Source organism: Peromyscus leucopus, chromosome 8b (genome assembly GCF_004664715.2).
Source record: "Peromyscus leucopus breed LL Stock chromosome 8b, UCI_PerLeu_2.1, whole genome shotgun sequence".
NCBI classification, from domain to species: Eukaryota; Metazoa; Chordata; class Mammalia; order Rodentia; family Cricetidae; genus Peromyscus; species Peromyscus leucopus.
The window spans coordinates 66515272-66533210 of record NC_051086.1 but is presented as its reverse complement, the minus strand read 5'-3'; the positions used below and the strand labels follow the sequence as shown (position 1 = coordinate 66533210).

The following is a 17939-nucleotide window of genomic DNA, read 5'->3' as shown; positions in this document are numbered from 1 at the left end:
GAAAGCCAAAGTATCTTGCATACACACTTTAGTACCCAATCCCACTCCTTCCACTAGTCAAATCTACCGAGCGTTGCTAGCAGCTAAAAATGATTCTCATCATTGGCTATACATTAAAAAAGTCTGTAGAGCTTTAAAAAAATCTCAATGTTCAGCCTAGCATGGTGATATATATGTGTTTGTAATTCCAGCACTTAAGAAGATGTCAGAAAAGTGAATTCCAGGCTAACCTGGGGTACATCACAAGTTCTAGAACAACTCTGCTATTTAGTGGTATGACTATTCTAGGCTAATCTGGGGTTCATCACAAGTTCTAGGACAACTTTGCTACTTAGTGGTAAGACTATCTCAACATTAAATAAAACAGATTAGATAGCAAAGGTCAAAACAGGGATTGGAGAGATGGTTCAGAGATTAGGAGTACTGGCTGCTCTTCCAGAGGACCTGGATTTGATCCCAGTACTGACATGACAGCTCACAACTGGCTGTTACTCCAGTCCCAGGGGAATCTGATGTCCTCTTCAGGCCTCCAAAGGCACCAGGCATGCATGTGGTGCACAGACACACAGCAGGTAAAATACTCATGCACATAAAATAAAATAATAATAAATAAAAATTTTAAAGGAAGATCCCTAACACACACACACACACACACACACACACACACACACACACACACACACACACACAAAATTTAATCTTAAAAAATAAAATCAATCTTCCAACTGTATTTATCCCACATTTGACTTTGCTGCATTTGCTTAATAATTCTCTACATATACACAGACCTTTTCCTTATATCATTTAAAGTTGCAGACACCATTCCTCTTTAGCCCTGAATATATAACTTGTGTTTTTCAAGGATAAGAACCTTTTGTTAATTATTTTAATATTAAAATATCAATATATCACCATTATCATCTAATCTAAACAGACCTTGTTCTATGCCCTTCACAGTACCCTGACTTCCATCCCATGCCCAGTTCTAGGGTACATTTACTTAAGAATATACATTACATTTATTATCATGTCTCTTCAGTCATTAATCTGAAACAATTTCTTTTCATGATAATATTTTTGTTTTTAAAACAGGGTCTTACTGTGTAGCCCTGACTAGCCTGGAACTCTGAAGACCAGGCTGGTCCTGAACTCACAGCAATCCACTTGCCTCTGCCTCCTGAGTGCTGGGTCATGATAAGACTTTTTAAGTACAGGATCCTTATTATGAGAAGCACTTCCAGCTTGCCATGGGTTTCCTGCATTCCAATAAAGTTATGAATTTTGGGCAAGTTAACTTCACAAAAAATCACACCCAAAGGCGAATGGTGTCACTTTGACCTGTTGGAGGTGATGTTAACATTGACTATAAGGCTAAGGTTCTAAATTTGGTTTTCATTGTTGTTGGCGTTTTTTTTTTTTGTTTGTTTGTTTTTTGTCTTTTTTCAATTGTTAAATTTTTTTGTATATATGAATGCTCTGCCTGGTACTCACAGAGATCATAAGAGGGAGCCACATTCCCTGGGACCAGAGTTATAAACAGTTGTGAGCCACCATTATGGATATTGTGAATCGAATCCAGGGCCTTGACTATTTTCAATAGGTTATAATCCATTACTCTGATCACTTTTTTCGTTGTTCAAATTATCCAAATTTAGCCAGTGAAGGCCCTTTTAAGGTGTGGGGATCCTTGATGTCCCATTATTTTCTGAGCATTTCCTTACTTAGAAGACATTTACCTTCAGCTTAACACAGCCCCAGAATCAGTATCTGGCCCAAGAGTTCTGGTTCCTTTCAGTGAAAGATGTTGTTTATTTATTTTGGGTTTTTTGAGACAAGGTTTCTCCGTAGCCCTGGCTGTCCTGGAACTCATTCTGTAGATTAGGCTGGCCTCAAATTCAGAGATCCACCTGCCTCTGCCTCCAAGTACTGGGATTAAAGGTATGTGCCACCACCACCCGGCTGAAAAAATGTTATTTAGAAGCCAAGATTGAGTACTAGGTATCCACGGCACCTACTCTGACTTACTGGAAATTGGAGTACTCAATCAGTAATTCCACTAGTGTACCAAGCAAAATGTGCATAGTACATACTCCAACTCAGCTAAGTCTCAAGACAACACACCAGAAAATACTTCAAGGCAAATAAAGACAAATTCTATGCCAGAAAAGCTGCCACATTTCAGCCACTAGAGGACACTCACACCTGAGAAGCAGGCCAAGAACTGAAAAACAAGAATAATAAACATCACAGTAGTTGGTGCCATGCCCAGAATATTTCAGCAAATATAAGGCCTGCTGAATACAAAAACAAGGAATTCTGACTCTGAGAAACAAAGCGAGCTCAGCTGCATGCTTAAGCTGAGGGCAGTGACGCTAATTTATCTCTGATGGAAGGTCCGTCCACACCTCCAGAAATCTGCCATCTGGAAATAATTTGGGAAGGTAGATTTTCCCAACAAGAATCCTTAGTTCCTAAGCCCACACTCACGTGTAAAACCCAGTATTATATTACTGACCACAGAGGTCATGACGAGCTGGAGGTGTAGCTTGATGGCAGAGCACTCGCCTAGCATGTGCAAGACTAGATTAGTTCCCCAGCACTGGAAAGCAAGCATATAAAATCCCCTACACTTTAATAACTTATTCAAACATAATTATTTGTAGAAACACCAGATTCCCAACGAGAGGGTGCAAACACATGTAAAAAAACTTCAGAACATTGTACTTGGGCAGCATAACCCAGCAACTTAACTGAACAATGTGAAGATCTGCTGAGGTTCTACTCACCCTTCTTATTGGTTGTGAAGTACTTGGAGTCAGTCATGATTCTGGATCTTTAAAGTGTACCTATGGTAAGAGGAAAGAATGCTGTTATCCAAATAATGTCTCCAGCAAGGCATTGGATTAATTTTAAGAACATCTATGGTTAAGAATTTCTGCTTTTTAACAAAATGAGTAGTTTCTTCCTATTACCACCACCATTTGCAGTTCAAGCAGCACAGGAAATTAAAAACTGCAACTTGCCTCAAGGAATTTCTAGGAGCAAAGTATGAAGGACAAATGGAATAGGGTAATAACCTGGACCCCTTATGGCTCTGTAGCCTCCAAGGGCAAGCTTGATACCTTTGTAAATACATCTTAGTCACTCACTCAAACATTTAAGACAAAGGCTTAGTGCCATAGATTTCTCCATAACTTCCTAGTCAGAAAAACCTGGTCACTCCCCTGCCTCAGGATGGGGGTCACTCAAAGTAGGCAAAGCTCAAAGGCAGAAACAATTCTGCCAGCCTGTTAAATACTGCATGCAAAAAGGGTCTCAGAAAAAAATAAGCCTGTCTTGCTCCCAGCCCTGGGAGGTACAGGCAGCAAGACCAGGGTTCGAGGTCATTCTCCTCAGCTACACAGTGGCTTTGAGGTGAACCCGGACTACATAAGACCCTGTCTCAAAAACATAAAGGAAAGAAAGAGCTAGAAACCACGAACACCATGTGGAATACAGAAATTGTTTTGATATTTGTCACCTAGAGGCTTGCATTAATGTTTTCACGTCTTTCGAGCAAAAATTCAAAGAATGCTATTATCAATCCATTCACAGTATAAATTAAATAGAAAGCAGACAAATTAGGGATTTTTTTTGTTTTAAAGGTTTTTATTATTTATTATTCTTTATTATTTATTATTACTTATGTGTATGTGTGTACACCTGTGTGTGCACCCATGCTGAAGAAGGCCAGAACAGGGAGTTAGATCCTGAAGCTAGAGTTACAGTTGGCTGTGAGCCACCTGTGCTGGAAATTGAAACTGGGTCCTCTGTAAGAGCAGCAAGTGCTCTTAACCAGTGAGCTGCCTGTGCTTTTTGCAACAGCATTGCCTGTGTAGCCCTGACTGGCCTGGAATTCTTTATGTAAAAGAGGCTGGCCTTGAATTTGCAAAGGTCCTCTCCTCCTACTTCTGTCCAGAGTGCTGGCTTTACAAACATGTCACCACACACAGTTCTTTTTGTTTTTTAAGACAGATCTCATCTAGCCCAAGAAGGTCTCGAACTTGCTACGCAGATGAAGATGACTTGAATCCCTCCTTCTCCTGTCTCCACCTTCCAGGTGCTGGGAACATGGGTGTGTGCCACCACACCTGACCAGGAATTCTTCACATAAACAGGCAGGTGGATCTCTGAGGTCAAGGGCAGTTTGGTCTACATAATGAATTCCAGGCCAGCCAGGGCTACATACAAAGACCCTGTTTCAAATCACGACAAAACTTTTTAAAGACTAGTAATAGAAATCTTATCTGTGAATTTACATGTACAAACAAAGATGACACACAGAAACAATTACTAGGGTCTGACAAGAGTGCTATGTGCTACTGCTCAAAACCATCACTGTTCCTACAGAACGCAGTTATACCACTTTAAATCCCTTGGAATCAGCAAAACTTCAAACCTAAGACTTGAAAACAAAATTTGTTTACAAGTTTTTCACCCAGTTACTTGGGAAAAGTGCACAAAAGCATTCTTTCTTCTAAAGCTCACATACACATATATAAAAATTATTTTTTCTTTTCTTTTAAGATAGGATCTCCTCTGTAAGTCCTGGCAGGCTTGAAACCCACTATAAAAACCAGACTGGCTTCACACTCATGGTGATCCTCCTGTTTCTGCCACATTAGTGCTGCAATTACGTGCGCCATTATTCCCAGATAACATGAAATTCTAACAGGATTTCTCAACATACACTGTTCAAATCAGTCACCTTTATTAACAGCCTACACTTGCATGATTTGTATTATTCCATCCCCAGCACCCCACATAGAGACACATCACTGTAACTGGTTCCAGGGGATCCAGCACCCTCTTCTGGCCTCCTTGAGCACAAGGCACATACATGGCACACTGACACATACACGGTACAAACAAAATAAAACAATGACAACTTGTAAAAAGCCTGCAACATAGATCCTACACCAAGAATCTCTGCTCTAACAAAAAGAGATATGACCAGATACTTGGGAGACTGAGGTAAGTCTGGATAATATAATGAGACTTTGTCTCAAAAACAAAATAAGGCTGGAGATAGATCAGTAGCTAAGAGCACTGGCTGCTCTTCCAGAAGACCAGGGTTCTGTTCCGAGCATTCACTTGGCAGCTCACCACTGTCTCTAATTCCAGTTCCAGGGGATCAGATGCCGTCTTCTGGCCTCTGAGGGCACTGAGTACACAAGTGTTATATAGTCCCACATGCAGTCAAAATACCCCCACACAAAATAAAATAAATAAAAAGGGGCTCAGTGGTAGAGGGCTTGCTTAATATATGGGAAACCTGTGCTCAATCCTCAGTGCCAATTTAGAGCAGGGATATAGCCCAATGGTAGCGTGCTTACCTAGCAGGCACAAGATCTCTCCATCAAAAGGAAAAAAAAATCAAAAAGGAAGAAAAATAAGCAGATAAATACATCACAAAATACAACTGACACCATGGTAAACAATTATGATGAAATAATCCCCACCATACAGGCAAAGAATCATGGTGACAAGTTTATCTTTGCCTTAAGTAAAAACAAACAAAAAAACCTCCAAGGAAAAAATGAAAATGGTCTAAATAAAAGCAAAGGAGTAGAAAGGAAGGATGGGGGTGGGCTGGAGCTAAACATATTATATGCATATATGAATATTAAATATTTAATTAAAAATGAGAAGAGGTGGTAATGGCAGAACCTTAATGTCACTGTGACTTTCAACTCACAATAATCACATATACCTATTTTTAAATGAAATACCCCCAAGCACTTGCTAGATAAGACACAGCTAGATTCTCCAAATAGATGATGTGAAAACGGATGTCTATATTAGAAACCACAGAAAAATAGCCAGAATGGAGCTAGAGAAAATACAACCTGCCTAGTGTTTCAAAACATAAAATCCTACTGGAGTAAATTTTTGTTTTTCAGGAAATCCCTAAAAATAGGTAAGTCACAATGGAATCTGAACTCATAAAACCTTATACAACATCAAACCTGAAAAGTCACTAACTGATTTATGGTGTGGCCTAGGGACACTGTTAAAGAACAAAGCAGCCTCCAGGCAAAGCACATAATCACCTGCATTTGTCCTAGCCCACATGTGATGCCACCGCCTTTCACAGGCCTCCCTGTACAAGATCTAGATTAACATAACCTAGTTTCTGCCAAATATAGGTTGTCAAAGTCCGTCCATCCTCCCCTTCCTTCAATTCCCCAAAAGAGAAACTCAACGTTGAAATAAGATTAATAGGCTGAGTAGAATAAGGTCAGAAAATAAGCTAATAAGGTCTTAATTTTAAATGGTTCTTTGGGAAATGGCAACTAACACTAGGGTCAGGAAGGCCACTATACCCTTCTGTACACATAAAGTCAGTAGCAGGCCAAAGTTCAGTGAACTGTAGAGCAGAAGAGTCATTCCAGCAACCTTCACTTACAAGGTTGAGAGGTGTAAAGATCGTATCTGGCCAAATGTTCAATAGCACAAGGACAATAGCAGCTTCAGATTAATTACCTTATCAAAAATAAAACATTTAAAAGCCAAATTCACCTCTGGTTTCTATTTTAATAACTACACGTTGATAGATAAAGAAAGAAGTCCAACAGTCTTACACCCAACTGTTATGAAATGCCAAGGCATTTTGGGAAACAAGCCTAGGAGGAAAGAAAAAAGGGGATGGTGTCCTCCCTGAATACTACTTGTGTAAGCGGGTTCAGGCTTGTGCTTTAAGACACAATAGTTTAAAATAATAATCTTTTACAGAAGGAAAAGATGTAAGGGAACTTCTTTGAGCCTTAATTCGTCAAAATATTTGCTTTATATTAAGTTTACCATCCATCTATGGAGAGGCTGTTTGCAGAACACACTCCCCTTTATTTCTCAGGAGTTTGCCTGGCAGGATACCTGCGATTCGTTCTCATTTTCCACCTCACGTCATCATCCCTGGGATGTGTTCCCCTTTGCTGCGCCTCCTTCACCTGCCTCTTTCTATTATTACTTTGTAAGTGCACCCTAAGGCTAAGCAGAACTACAAAAGGAAACCAATTAATAATTTAAACTGTTCCTCGCTGAAAGCACTTTCTTAGTCAATTTGCTGCTCTGAGCTTATTACTGTTCTTTGTCTTCTAAACCACAACGGTTGCAGAAGTGTTTGGCAATTTAAAAACACTCTCCCTTCTAAAAGTTAAAAGGAAGCAAAAGAAATTCAACGAAGCATTCATGACACGTTCACATTGCTTCACAATGAAATAAATAGCCTGAGTTTTATGAAGAGCCTTCCCCTAAATAGAAAGCTGCCCAGAAAGCTAATATATCCTGTGAAATTCAAAGAAAAAAGAAACAGCAGGAAATTCCAGTTTTTTCACTTCTAGTAGAATTTACAGCCTTGCTCAAACTAGACTGCTCCTGATGACCCTAGGGAAGAAAGGGGGTGGGGGAGAACCCAACAATTCCGGGTTAAGATTTCCTTTCTTTGGCTTCCCCCTCTCACACAGGGGGGTCAATTATGCAGGTTTCTCCTTCCTCGAAGTACATTTAGTCCCCTTACGCACTTCCCCCAGGTCAAGACCCCGGAGATCTGTTCAGTTTTCACCAGGTCGGGAGAGAAGCCTGGAAACCCCAAGTACGGGCGACAGGAGAGGTTTCAATGGCCAAGCCGTGGGGGGAATCCTTTCTCCCTTTGCTTTGCTGGACACGTCTCGGCTTTTCAATGAACAGATGCCAGCCGGGAAAACTGGGAGGTTCTCCCTCGGCCTCCAGCCTCTAGCGGCCACACCCCTGGCCTCAACCCTCTCCAACCCTGTCCGGGGAACCTGCTTCTGCTCCGAAGCCCCCAACCACGAGCTGCTCTACCGGAGCGCAACCCCATCCCACCACGGCCACCACGGAGGAGGCTCTTTCCCCAAGCTTCTCCCTCACAACGGTCACACCCGAGGACTCCCTCCACCCTCAACCGTCACGCTCCTCGGATCTCCTTTCCTCCGGCCGCCTACCACCGGGCTTGGGGTTCCCCTCCCTCACAACCACCCCCAGTCAGTCAGGGACACACCCCAAAGCCAGCCGCCTTGAACTCACCGGAGGCAAGGGCGGGGTGGCGTCGGCAGCCGGAGAGCACAGCCCGGGTGGTGGTGTAATGGTTTCCTCCCCGTCGTCACGATTCTTTCTAGATCTAAGCCACTGCGCAAAACCCAGTTTGCCAGGGACAAAGATGGTGGGCCGGAAGCTTTTGCGTAAGAGAATCTCGCCGCGTGACGTCATCCGGGCGCGCGGGAGAACCAAGCAACCCGGCTGTGTCTCTGTTGCCTCGGCAACGGAAAGGTTTCCTTTCTCTGGGTCAGGGTAGTAGTGCCTATACACCAAGGGACCCGCAGTGGCTTTCCCAAAGGACATATTAAATAAGTGGATAGTCTCGGGATTTATCTCCGTGAACAAGAATTTTGTAAAACCTGTGGAAGTATCCTACTTTCTTAAACACAAACCTCAGATAATTTGCCTGTCAGATACAGAAGCTCATACACGTGATAGAAACCACCTTACTACCAGAGCAGTGGACTAGGAGACAGCGACTCAACAAGGCTAAGAAGCATTTAGATCTGAGTTCCAATCTCTACATTGAATATGACTGGGGAAACTTATTAGTGCCCCACCCCACCCCACCCCGCTCACGCTCTGTCTTGTTGGGCCTTAAGTGGTATAAGGTAGGTTCAAAAGAAAAAGAAAAAAAGTGTCAGGCGATGTAGTTCAGGCTAGCCTGGAACTGGAGCCCCTCTTGCTTCTGCCTCTATCGTGCTAGGACTCATCTTTTTTGAACTTTTGTGATCTATATATCTTAGAGGTTCTTCTGCCCAGCTGCTTTCTGGCTTCTCTCACTCCACTATTGAACAAATATTTATTAAGGGTTACTACAGAAATCCAACTTTTTTTTTTTTTTTTATAACAGCCTTTAGCTGTCCCGAAACTTGCTTTGTGGAGCAGGCTGGCCTCGAACACACAAAGATCCACCTGCCTCTGCCTCATGGCAACACTCGGAAGGCAGAGGCAGAAAGATCTCTGAGTTCCAGGCCAGCCTGGTCAACACAGTGAGTTCCAGGACAGCCAGGGCTACACAGAAAAACCCTGTCTCAAAAAAACCAAAAACGAAAAAACAAGCAAACCAAGCAAAAACACAGGGCAGCTTAAACCAATTACAAAATACAATCAAGTTAGTTCTTTACTGAGAATTTATTATATAATTGCCTATGTAACATATTATATATTTAAGATCTCCAAACCTGATGGTCAGGCTTAGCCTTTAATTCCTTCTAATAGAAAGTGCAATCACGTATGTGTCTTCATTAAACTACACATTTGAGAGTGGGGATTTTGATGTATTGATTACTTGGTGACTAAAAGCTGACACATTACTGAAGTAAAATAAAAATCGACACTATTCTTTTTTTTCAGAACTGGGAATGGATCCTAGGGCTTCACATATGTTGGACAAATACTCTACCACTGAGTTATATTCCCAACCATGACATATTATTTTTAACTGTTTCTTTTCTCATGTATTAATTAGTTTCTTTTTTAAAGAGTAATCTCATGGGTCCATTAATCAAGGTGTCTTGCCCCTCTAGCTAAGAATGAAATGAGACTCTGAACCAAGATTGATCAACTGGATTATTTTTCTTTTGTCTCCCTCTTCCTCCCCACTTTCCCTTTTTCAAGATAAGGTCTCACTGCCATGTAGCCCAATCTCTCAGGTGTTGGGATTACATGTGTGTGCCAACACATCCTACTTGTCAGTTAGAATTGGATCCATGGGCACAATGATAACTTGACACTCATTTTCATTGTAACAAGGTTACGTGGATGAAGTTTTGCTAATTCCTCCTACAGAACTGTGATATGGTTAAATAGCCCTGTTCTTTTTGGGCTATCGTATTTTTGTGAGCATAGGCAAATAGTGAATACCAGGCCAGCCAAGGACAGGTACACAGCAAGAAACTTTTTAAAGCTGAAATAAACATCTTTTTTAATTATTACTTTTTAGAAATTCAACAATTGCACTTTCTGACAGCTATTTTAGTAAAGTATAACCATATTTTAGAACTATAAAGGTAACTTCTAAAATGAAACAACCAAACCCAAGCCTTTTTTAAGGTTCTCATTATACAAACCAATTGCCTACGTTTACACCCTAAGGTCCTAAGGTCTTTTTAGTCAAGGGATTGGAATTATCAGGGAGACGGTGAACTCATCCAAATTCCATTAACTCTATCCACAACTCAAACGAAGTATACAACCTGGACTTTACAAACCCATTGACAGATTACTTTTTGTATACAAACCAAAAAGTACCTAGTCTAGCAAAACTCAGCTCGCGTTAGACCATCAGAATTGTTGCAGTGTATTGGTATTGCTAACATATCTACTGAGCCGGAGGGCGGAACCAATTTCAAGAAGAAGAATGTGCCTAGAACTGTTAAGTTTACACAAGGAAGACAAGTTAAAACTGTATGAAAAGTAATCGTCCCAAATTCTGGTGGACAAGGAGAACCTTTTTCATCGTAGTGAAACTTGCTGATAACTGACACTAATAAACGCTAAAGCTCTGCCTCGTCAGCTTCTCGGGAAGGTGGGCGAATTAGAGCTAAGCACCACCTGCGCCGAGTCTGTGTCGAAAGGACCTGCCCAGATTTTTCCCCCTGGCTTGCTCGTTCATGGGTAGGGGTGTCAGGTAGAGGCCCCAGCTCTGCACAGAGGCTCGAGTCTGGCCCTGCACTGAAGCTCCGCGGAGAGATAACCAGGAACAAATCCACCCACCACATTAGCCAGTCGCCTTGTTAAAGTCAGGAGGACGGAAGCGGAAGTCCCGGTTGGTCATAGAGTTCCCCAGTTCCGGCTCAGGGCCACGTTCGATGCTAGAGTGCCCGTCTTCCGCCCGCTGTGTGGAGGTCCTCGGAGCTTCTGTTTCCGGGTGCGGCTTCTGTCACAAAGCCTAGACCTCCCTTCTCAGGTGGCGTCACGGGTCCTCTGCGCCGCGCCCGAGGTCAGCAAGCAAGGACGGGCGCTTCCCAGCCTGCGGCCGGAGCCGGGCCTCGCAGCTCGGGACTGCAGCTCAAGCGACACGTTCCTTGGCCCACACCTGTCTCCGGGTCACGCTCCGCCCTGTGAGGTGCAGCATTTGACAAGTCATTCCCCAGCCCCCACATGTCACGTCCCCAGCTTCGGAGTTAACAGTCCTTAACTTTGAGATTCCTTTCCTCTGCCTCATAAGTCTTTATTTTATTTTTTATTTTAAACCCCAGTGGATTTTGCTCGTGTAAAATTAAATTTTGAGTTTGGGGTGCCATGCAGAAAGATTAAGACTCAGCACCTCTTTGATATAAAACAAGTTCATGCTCAGTAGAGTATTTGAGAGAAAAGTGAATCCCAGTACACACAGGATACCATGGCTGAGCACGGGGCTCATATCACAACTGCTGCGGTGGCGGACGACCATCCATCCATCTTTGAGGTGGTAGCACAGGACAGTTTAATGACAGCAGTGAGACCCGCTCTTCAGCATGTGGTCAAGGTAAGGTATTATTTCTCTGAAAGGTTTCAGGGACGACTGGAGAAAACTCAAATTATTTTACAAGTAACCAAGAGTTTGCATTGATCAACGTGTGCCATTCATATCCATGGCTTAATTTACACCCAAAGAGCCCTGGACTCAATTCCTAGGGCCTCGGGAAGCTTAGGCTATACCCCAAATGCGAGTTATTTAAGCTAGTGTGTTGGCTTTAGAAGGAAAAGGTTAATGTGAATACAAACTGAAGACTGTACTAAAATGAATGTTTTTGCTCCAGGTTCTTGCAGAATCAAATCCTGCACACTACGGCTTCTTTTGGAGGTGGTTTGATGAAATCTTCACTCTGCTAGACTTTCTGCTCCAGCAGCATTATCTTTCTAGAACCAGTGCCTCATTCTCTGAACATTTTTATGGCTTAAAGCGGATTGTAGCAGGGAGCTCACAGCAGCTTCAGAGACCAGCCAGTGCTGGTCTTCCCAAGAAACAACTTTGGAAATCCACCATGTTCCTCGTTCTTCTTCCCTATCTGAAAGTGAAGCTGGAGAAGCTGGCTTCTAGCTTAAGAGAAGAGGATGAATACTCTATTCACCCTCCTTCTTCGCACTGGAAACGATTCTACAGAGCCTTCCTGGCTGCCTACCCGTTTGTTAATATGGCCTGGGAAGGCTGGTTTCTTACACAACAACTTCGATACATTCTAGGAAAAGCTGAGCACCACTCTCCCCTGCTGAAACTGGCTGGAGTTCGGCTGGGTCGACTGACAGCTCAGGACATACAAGCTATAGAGCATAGACTGTCTGAAGCCAGTGCCATGAAGGACCCCGTCAGAAGGTAAGACCATAACATTTTCTAAAACCCCTTCAGTAACAAAATTTAAAGTTGTACATCAATCATCTGGTTTACCCCAGTCTTTTATTAAGTCACAGCAAAGTCATTCCTCATATCCATAAACAAGGACTGCCATTCTGGCAATCTTTCCTATTATAATAGGTACACCTTGCTGCACGCCTGCTGTAGGCAAGGCTTCATGGGAGGGATTTGTTTTGTGTATATTATCTTATGCCTCATCACAGCCTGATGATTAAATGCAGTGACTTCATTTAACAGCTGGGGGAGACCAACAGCTAGATGACACAGAGCCAAGATTCAATGCAGAGCAATACAATTCTGAAGAATGTTCTCATCCATGATGCTACACCACCTCTAGCTAATGCTTATTCTCCCACAAGTTCAAAGATGCAGCTCAGCACTGCTAAGTTACTTTTTAAGTCTACTATTTCTTTTTCTGGGTGGATTATCTTCTATTTTAAAATTCTATAAAATCATATCTTTACTGCTTTTCTCAGATCAAAGCATAATCTTTTGTTGTTAAAAACAGGTTGGGAGGTGGGGAGGACAGGACGGGACTGGACTGGAGAGATGGCACAGGGGTTATGTGAATGGCATGTACTGCTTGCTTTTCCAGAGGACCAGAGATCGACTGCCAGCACTCACATTTGGCAGTTCACAACTGCTTGTAACTCCAGATCTTCTGACCCAACTGGTACCTACATGCACATACAGACAAGCAGACACAAACATATTTTAAAAACTCGAAACACCAGAGTCTAGGTGTACACACCTAGCATGTGGACTTAAATGGGCGAACTGCTTACAACAGACCCTCCAGTCCAAGAGCACTCCATTTCCAAATCAGTGACTCCCACCAAGTGTGGAGCTGTACTTAGTCACTCTGTGACCACACCCAAATCAACTGTTTTCTTTGCCCCTTGTTCTCTTTCCCAGTAGCGTTGGTGAGAAGATAAAGTCAGCTCTGAAGAAAGCTGTGGGAGGTGTCGCCTTATCCCTCTCCACTGGCCTTTCCGTGGGTGTCTTCTTCCTGCAGTTCCTTGACTGGTGGTACTCTTCTGAGAATCAAGAAACCATCAAATCACTGACTGCTCTGCCTACCCCGCCACCACCTGTACACCTAGACTACAACTCGGATTCTCCCCTGTTACCCAAAATGAAGACAGTGTGCCCGCTGTGTCGTAAAACTAGGGTGAATGATACAGTTCTTGCTACCTCTGGCTATGTGTTCTGTTACCGCTGTGTGTTTAATTATGTGAGGAGTCACCAAACCTGTCCCATCACAGGCTATCCAACAGAAGTCCAGCATCTAATTAAACTCTACTCTCCAGAGAACTGAAAGAGATTAGCATATTATCTCAGCTCAAGTTCTCTCCTGTAAGGCCACAAGACTCTTTTCAGTATGGCAAACAACATTGATACTTCCCTAATTCATAACTACATTGATTTTCAGTAACTATATGGATTCCTTTAAAAGGATGTATCCACTTGATCCTAACTTTTTGGTTTACTCTCTACCAAGCTGGTTATGCAGGAGAATCAGGATTGCAGGTGGTGTGAGAGCCAACGTGGAGGTGGATTAAAGATCACTACCAGTGTTGCTTGTTCTCCTCAAGAGTAAGATTTTGAGCTGAATGTGGTAGTTCGATATCTGCACTCAGACCAGCTTAGGCCACCAGAGGGAGACTGTCAAAAAGGTAAAATGAAAGTGAGAGATTATGATTAAGAGGGATACAAGCTCAGAGGAAAAGCCAGGGTAGACCTTTTCCAAGAGGTGGTTTGGAAACAGGCCTTCTCTTTACAAAGTACTTCTTTACCTGGGAAGTAGAGGCTTTATCAGACTGCATACAGTATGAAATATGGACTTCCTCTTTATAGAAATACTTAGGGACATTTTAGAGAAACAACCCCTTCCATATACTGTGACTTACTAACATCTGCTAATTATCAAATTAACAGCATTTGAAGAGTCCTTCATGAGCCATACCTGTCTCTCTTGGGAAACAGGTTAAAGAAAAATGGAGTTTGTTTATAGGGAGGAGTCTGGAAATTTCAATGTGAGTGAAAGCTGGCAAGCAATGGTGAGATGCAGTAAAATACCTTACCAAATGTTTACCAAATGCTTATCTAATGAATACTTAATGAGGAGCAAAAGTTTTCTGCTTGCTCTTATGAGTCTTCTCAATTGACAGTTCGCTCAATTGACATGAATCATCCTAGATATTCTGAAAGTTTCTATGAAACATTTAAGTAAATTTTAACAATACATGATTCTGGGAAAGAATAGTTCCATGCTGTTATGATTGTGTGGAAACTCAAAAGATTATTTCAAGGGTTTAAAATAAATTTTCATTCAGATCACCTTTGACTTCTTGAAGCATTCCTGTATTGATTAAAGTCTTGCTTATTAAAAAGACGAATCTAATAATGAGAACAAATCCTGTTCTAACAACAAGAATACCACCTTGTATGGAAATAGCATATATCAGAGACCCAGCAGTTCAGTCACTGATTTAGGAAAATTTATGACAGTGGATGGACAAGCTGACTGAGAAATGGCTTCTGAAAAATCATTAATGCAGGATGAATGAAAATAATTTGTGTGAATGCCTGGCATAATATGTGACTCATGCTGGCAAGTGACAGCATATTCTCTGGCACCATAAACAATATAATTTTACTAGGTTTTAAAGTGGAAAATCCATCCTGTGGATTTAAAAATATTAAAGCTTACGTATACCAGAAGACAAGATTATGCTCTTTTACAAGCTCTTGTAAAACCTCATCAAAACAAAGGCCTTACCCAAACAAATACCACAGTTAAATACAACACTTTTAATACAGTAATAAGTCAGTAAGGAACTGATTTCGATTCAGGGCAAAATGATGACTCCTCCATGAAGTCTTCAATCCTGACTTCTCACCTGGACCTAAGAAGGAAAACATGAAAGTATCAGTAATTCCAAGGATAGAAAAGAATACTCTGACACAATAAGCCAGCATCCACATAGGTTCAAATACACCTGTGTGGTAAGACAAGCACAATCAGCTCAGAGAGAAGATTACCGGATCATGCCCTGGTCAGAGCCAGAGCCGAAGCAATGGCAATACCAGGTCAGACTATACTTCGCTCATCATTGCATCATTTCATTTCCCCTCCCTGGATTACCTAAGGAGCACCTATTTTCAGATCTAAAAAAATTCTAGGCTTACATACCAAAACAGCTGCTTTTTTTTTTTGTTTTAGATGTTTCATTTTGAATTTTCTATAAATACTTTCCACTATGTGGTAAGTAACTGCTATACAAAAACAAAACTTATACAAGTATTGTTTGTGGGCAGGGGACTGTTTTGTTTTCACAACAAAAAGAGTAGTGAAACATTTATCACTCAAAATTTTTTTTTAGAGCCCAGGCATGGTGGTGCTTGCCTTTAATCTGAGCACCTGGGAGGCAAAGGACTATCGGAACTCTGAGTTTGAGGTCTACATAGTGAGTTCCAGGACAGCCCTCGGAGCTACATAACAAGACCCTGTCTCAAATCAACAACAAAAAAGTTTTTGTTGTTATTTAAATGAGTCCAACCTCCATTTATTTGGAAAAAAAAAAATCTTAGGGATGTCTGTGAAGAAACATATAGCCTAATTTAAAGTAGTAGCTATAGGGAAGATTCCCTACAAAATTATAAATCATTTAACGTACAACTCAACTGCCAACAAAAATTTAAAACTACAGTCCAAATGCTTGCTGTAGTTCCAGCTACTCTAGAGGGTAAGACAGGAGGGTCATTCGAGCCAAGGAGTTAGAGGCCTGAGCAACACAGGAAAACTTATAGTGAACAAACAAAACTATACAACACAATTTTTTTCTATCAGAATCTTCTCATTTCAGTCCAAAAACTGAGAGGCTGGGCTCTGCTAACGGTCTATAGCAATTAGTAGCAGAATGAGGAAGAGATGTGAGGTCTGAATGCCAGGTTTATATCTTCCCACCTCTTAACTTCTCAACTCCCGCCCTTTACTAATTAATATAGGAGAAATGACTGGCACTGGGGAGATGTCTCAGCAGTTAAGAGCACTGGTCCTTACAGAGGACCTGTGACTGACTTTAAATCCATCTGCTTGACAACATTGCCATTCAGTGGGCCTCTTGCCTCTGGCTTCCCTGAGCACCAACACATATACACACTAACCAAAAACCTATAAAAGTGTGATTCGGCCACTACAGGCATCCAATTACTTCCCATGGCCCAGGGAATAAAATCCAAATTACTTTGCTTGGCATCCAAGGGATGTCAAAATGTCACAAGTGAAGCCCTTGGTCAGCTCCAGAACCACCACAACAAAAACCACCCCCAAAACAAGAACAAAAATCAAGCCAGGTGTAGTGGTGGATACACCTGTAATCCTACTGCTTTGGGAGGCCAAGGCAGAAAAATCCTGAGTTTGGGTCCGACATTGGCAATACAGACCATGTCTTAAAAACAAAATTAAAAAAAAAAAATCCCAAATGACCCACAGTTTTCCTTGTCTAATTAATAGCATAACCCTAACAACTCTTACAGACCACCCAACCCAGACTATTTGTAAGTTCTCAGATCTACTCTACTTGATTCGTGCCTTCCCCTCGATGGAAACCCTTCCTCCAGTTCAGTTCTGCCTCTCCAGCTGTGACCCTCTGCTCTGCCTCTTTTTACATGTGGTTTTACCCCAATTAATCCCAAGGGAAGGCTCTGCCCTTCCTCTGACTTAGGGAAGCAAAGTTTGTGGAACCAATTCCACTTAAAGATCCAGTCAAACTGAACCCAAGCTCCAGCCAGGCCCAGCAAGGTACATTTTCCTAGTTCTCTCCTCTCTACCCTCCACCTGAATCTTCTTCGCCCTGTCTCCATGGGAGAAAGGCGGGGTATACTTTCGGAGCTACTCAAATGTCACCTCTTCTGTTAAATGCCCTGAGCTCCCTTAGTTCTTTCTCTTTCATCACGGCAACCATCACATGCCAACTATGCACCAGTTCACCAGTCCCGCCTCCCCCCGCCCCTCCTCCATCTCCCCCACTGGCCCCATCTTACTGAGTTCCTAAAACCTAGGCTGACTGGTACGAGCCTGGAACATAGGGATTCAATAAATGACCCCAGTAAGCAACCCTTCCCCGCTAAGCTCCATGGTCCTCGATTAGAAAAGCATCAGCACAATGTATAATGCCAGCTTACCTCCAACCTGTCACGCGGGTAAGGACCATACCTCAGGCATCTCCAAAGCTCTCATTCGCCCATCCTCTAACACATGGCGCTCTGCACAGATTCCTTCGCAGGCCAGCGAGAGCTTACACACCGTAGATCCTCAAAGCAAAAAGAGATAAAGTCCAAACTCCACCAATTCCGGGAGACAGAAGCCATCCTTAGTGGGGAAAGAGGACTCAGCCGGGACTTGAATCGGCACCCAGCCTAGACTCCTCCGCAGCTAGGACCGGGACTGTCAGGAAATACCTCCAGGCTGCAGGAGATGATGGAACCCAGGTCTCGG

General features: G+C 42.4%; 2 protein-coding genes and 1 non-coding gene across 6 annotated transcripts in view; 1 reads left to right on the top strand and 2 right to left on the bottom strand.

The window, feature by feature from the left end:
• The window catches only part of Ap2b1 (adaptor related protein complex 2 subunit beta 1), a 122585-nt gene extending 111683 nt beyond the window's left edge, over nt 1-10902 (bottom strand). For 2 of the 3 annotated variants that reach the window (XM_028890533.2, XM_037200720.1), the window contains exons 1-2: nt 10816-10902; nt 2787-2846 (exon numbers count right to left, since the gene is read on the bottom strand). In XM_028890533.2, coding sequence (XP_028746366.1) covers nt 2787-2823 — 37 coding nt within the window. In that variant the 5' untranslated portion in view covers nt 2824-2846; nt 10816-10902. Of the gene's footprint in view, nt 1-2786; nt 2847-8085; nt 8241-10815 lie in introns of those variants that run through there. The other variant, XM_028890532.2, reaches the window with a different exon arrangement.
• A 430-nt stretch (nt 10903-11332) lies between these two features.
• Nucleotides 11333-14776, top strand: Pex12 (peroxisomal biogenesis factor 12). Of its 2 annotated transcripts, none has more exons than XM_028890536.2 (3): nt 11333-11569; nt 11844-12397; nt 13355-14776. In XM_028890536.2, exons 1-3 carry the CDS (start codon nt 11444-11446, stop codon nt 13752-13754), a joined length of 1080 nt encoding a protein of 359 aa, XP_028746369.1. In that variant the 5' UTR covers nt 11333-11443; the 3' UTR covers nt 13755-14776. The 2 variants fall into 2 exon arrangements, with proteins under 2 accessions (XP_028746369.1, XP_028746368.1); XM_028890535.2 differs by having other exon boundaries at nt 11423-11569; nt 13352-14776.
• Nucleotides 14777-15461: 685 nt separating this feature from the next.
• Nucleotides 15462-15558, bottom strand: LOC114707759. The gene has a single exon (XR_003736704.1). It is a non-coding gene; the product is annotated as a Z30 small nucleolar RNA (small nucleolar RNA).
• Between the last annotated feature and the right edge of the window lie 2381 nt (nt 15559-17939).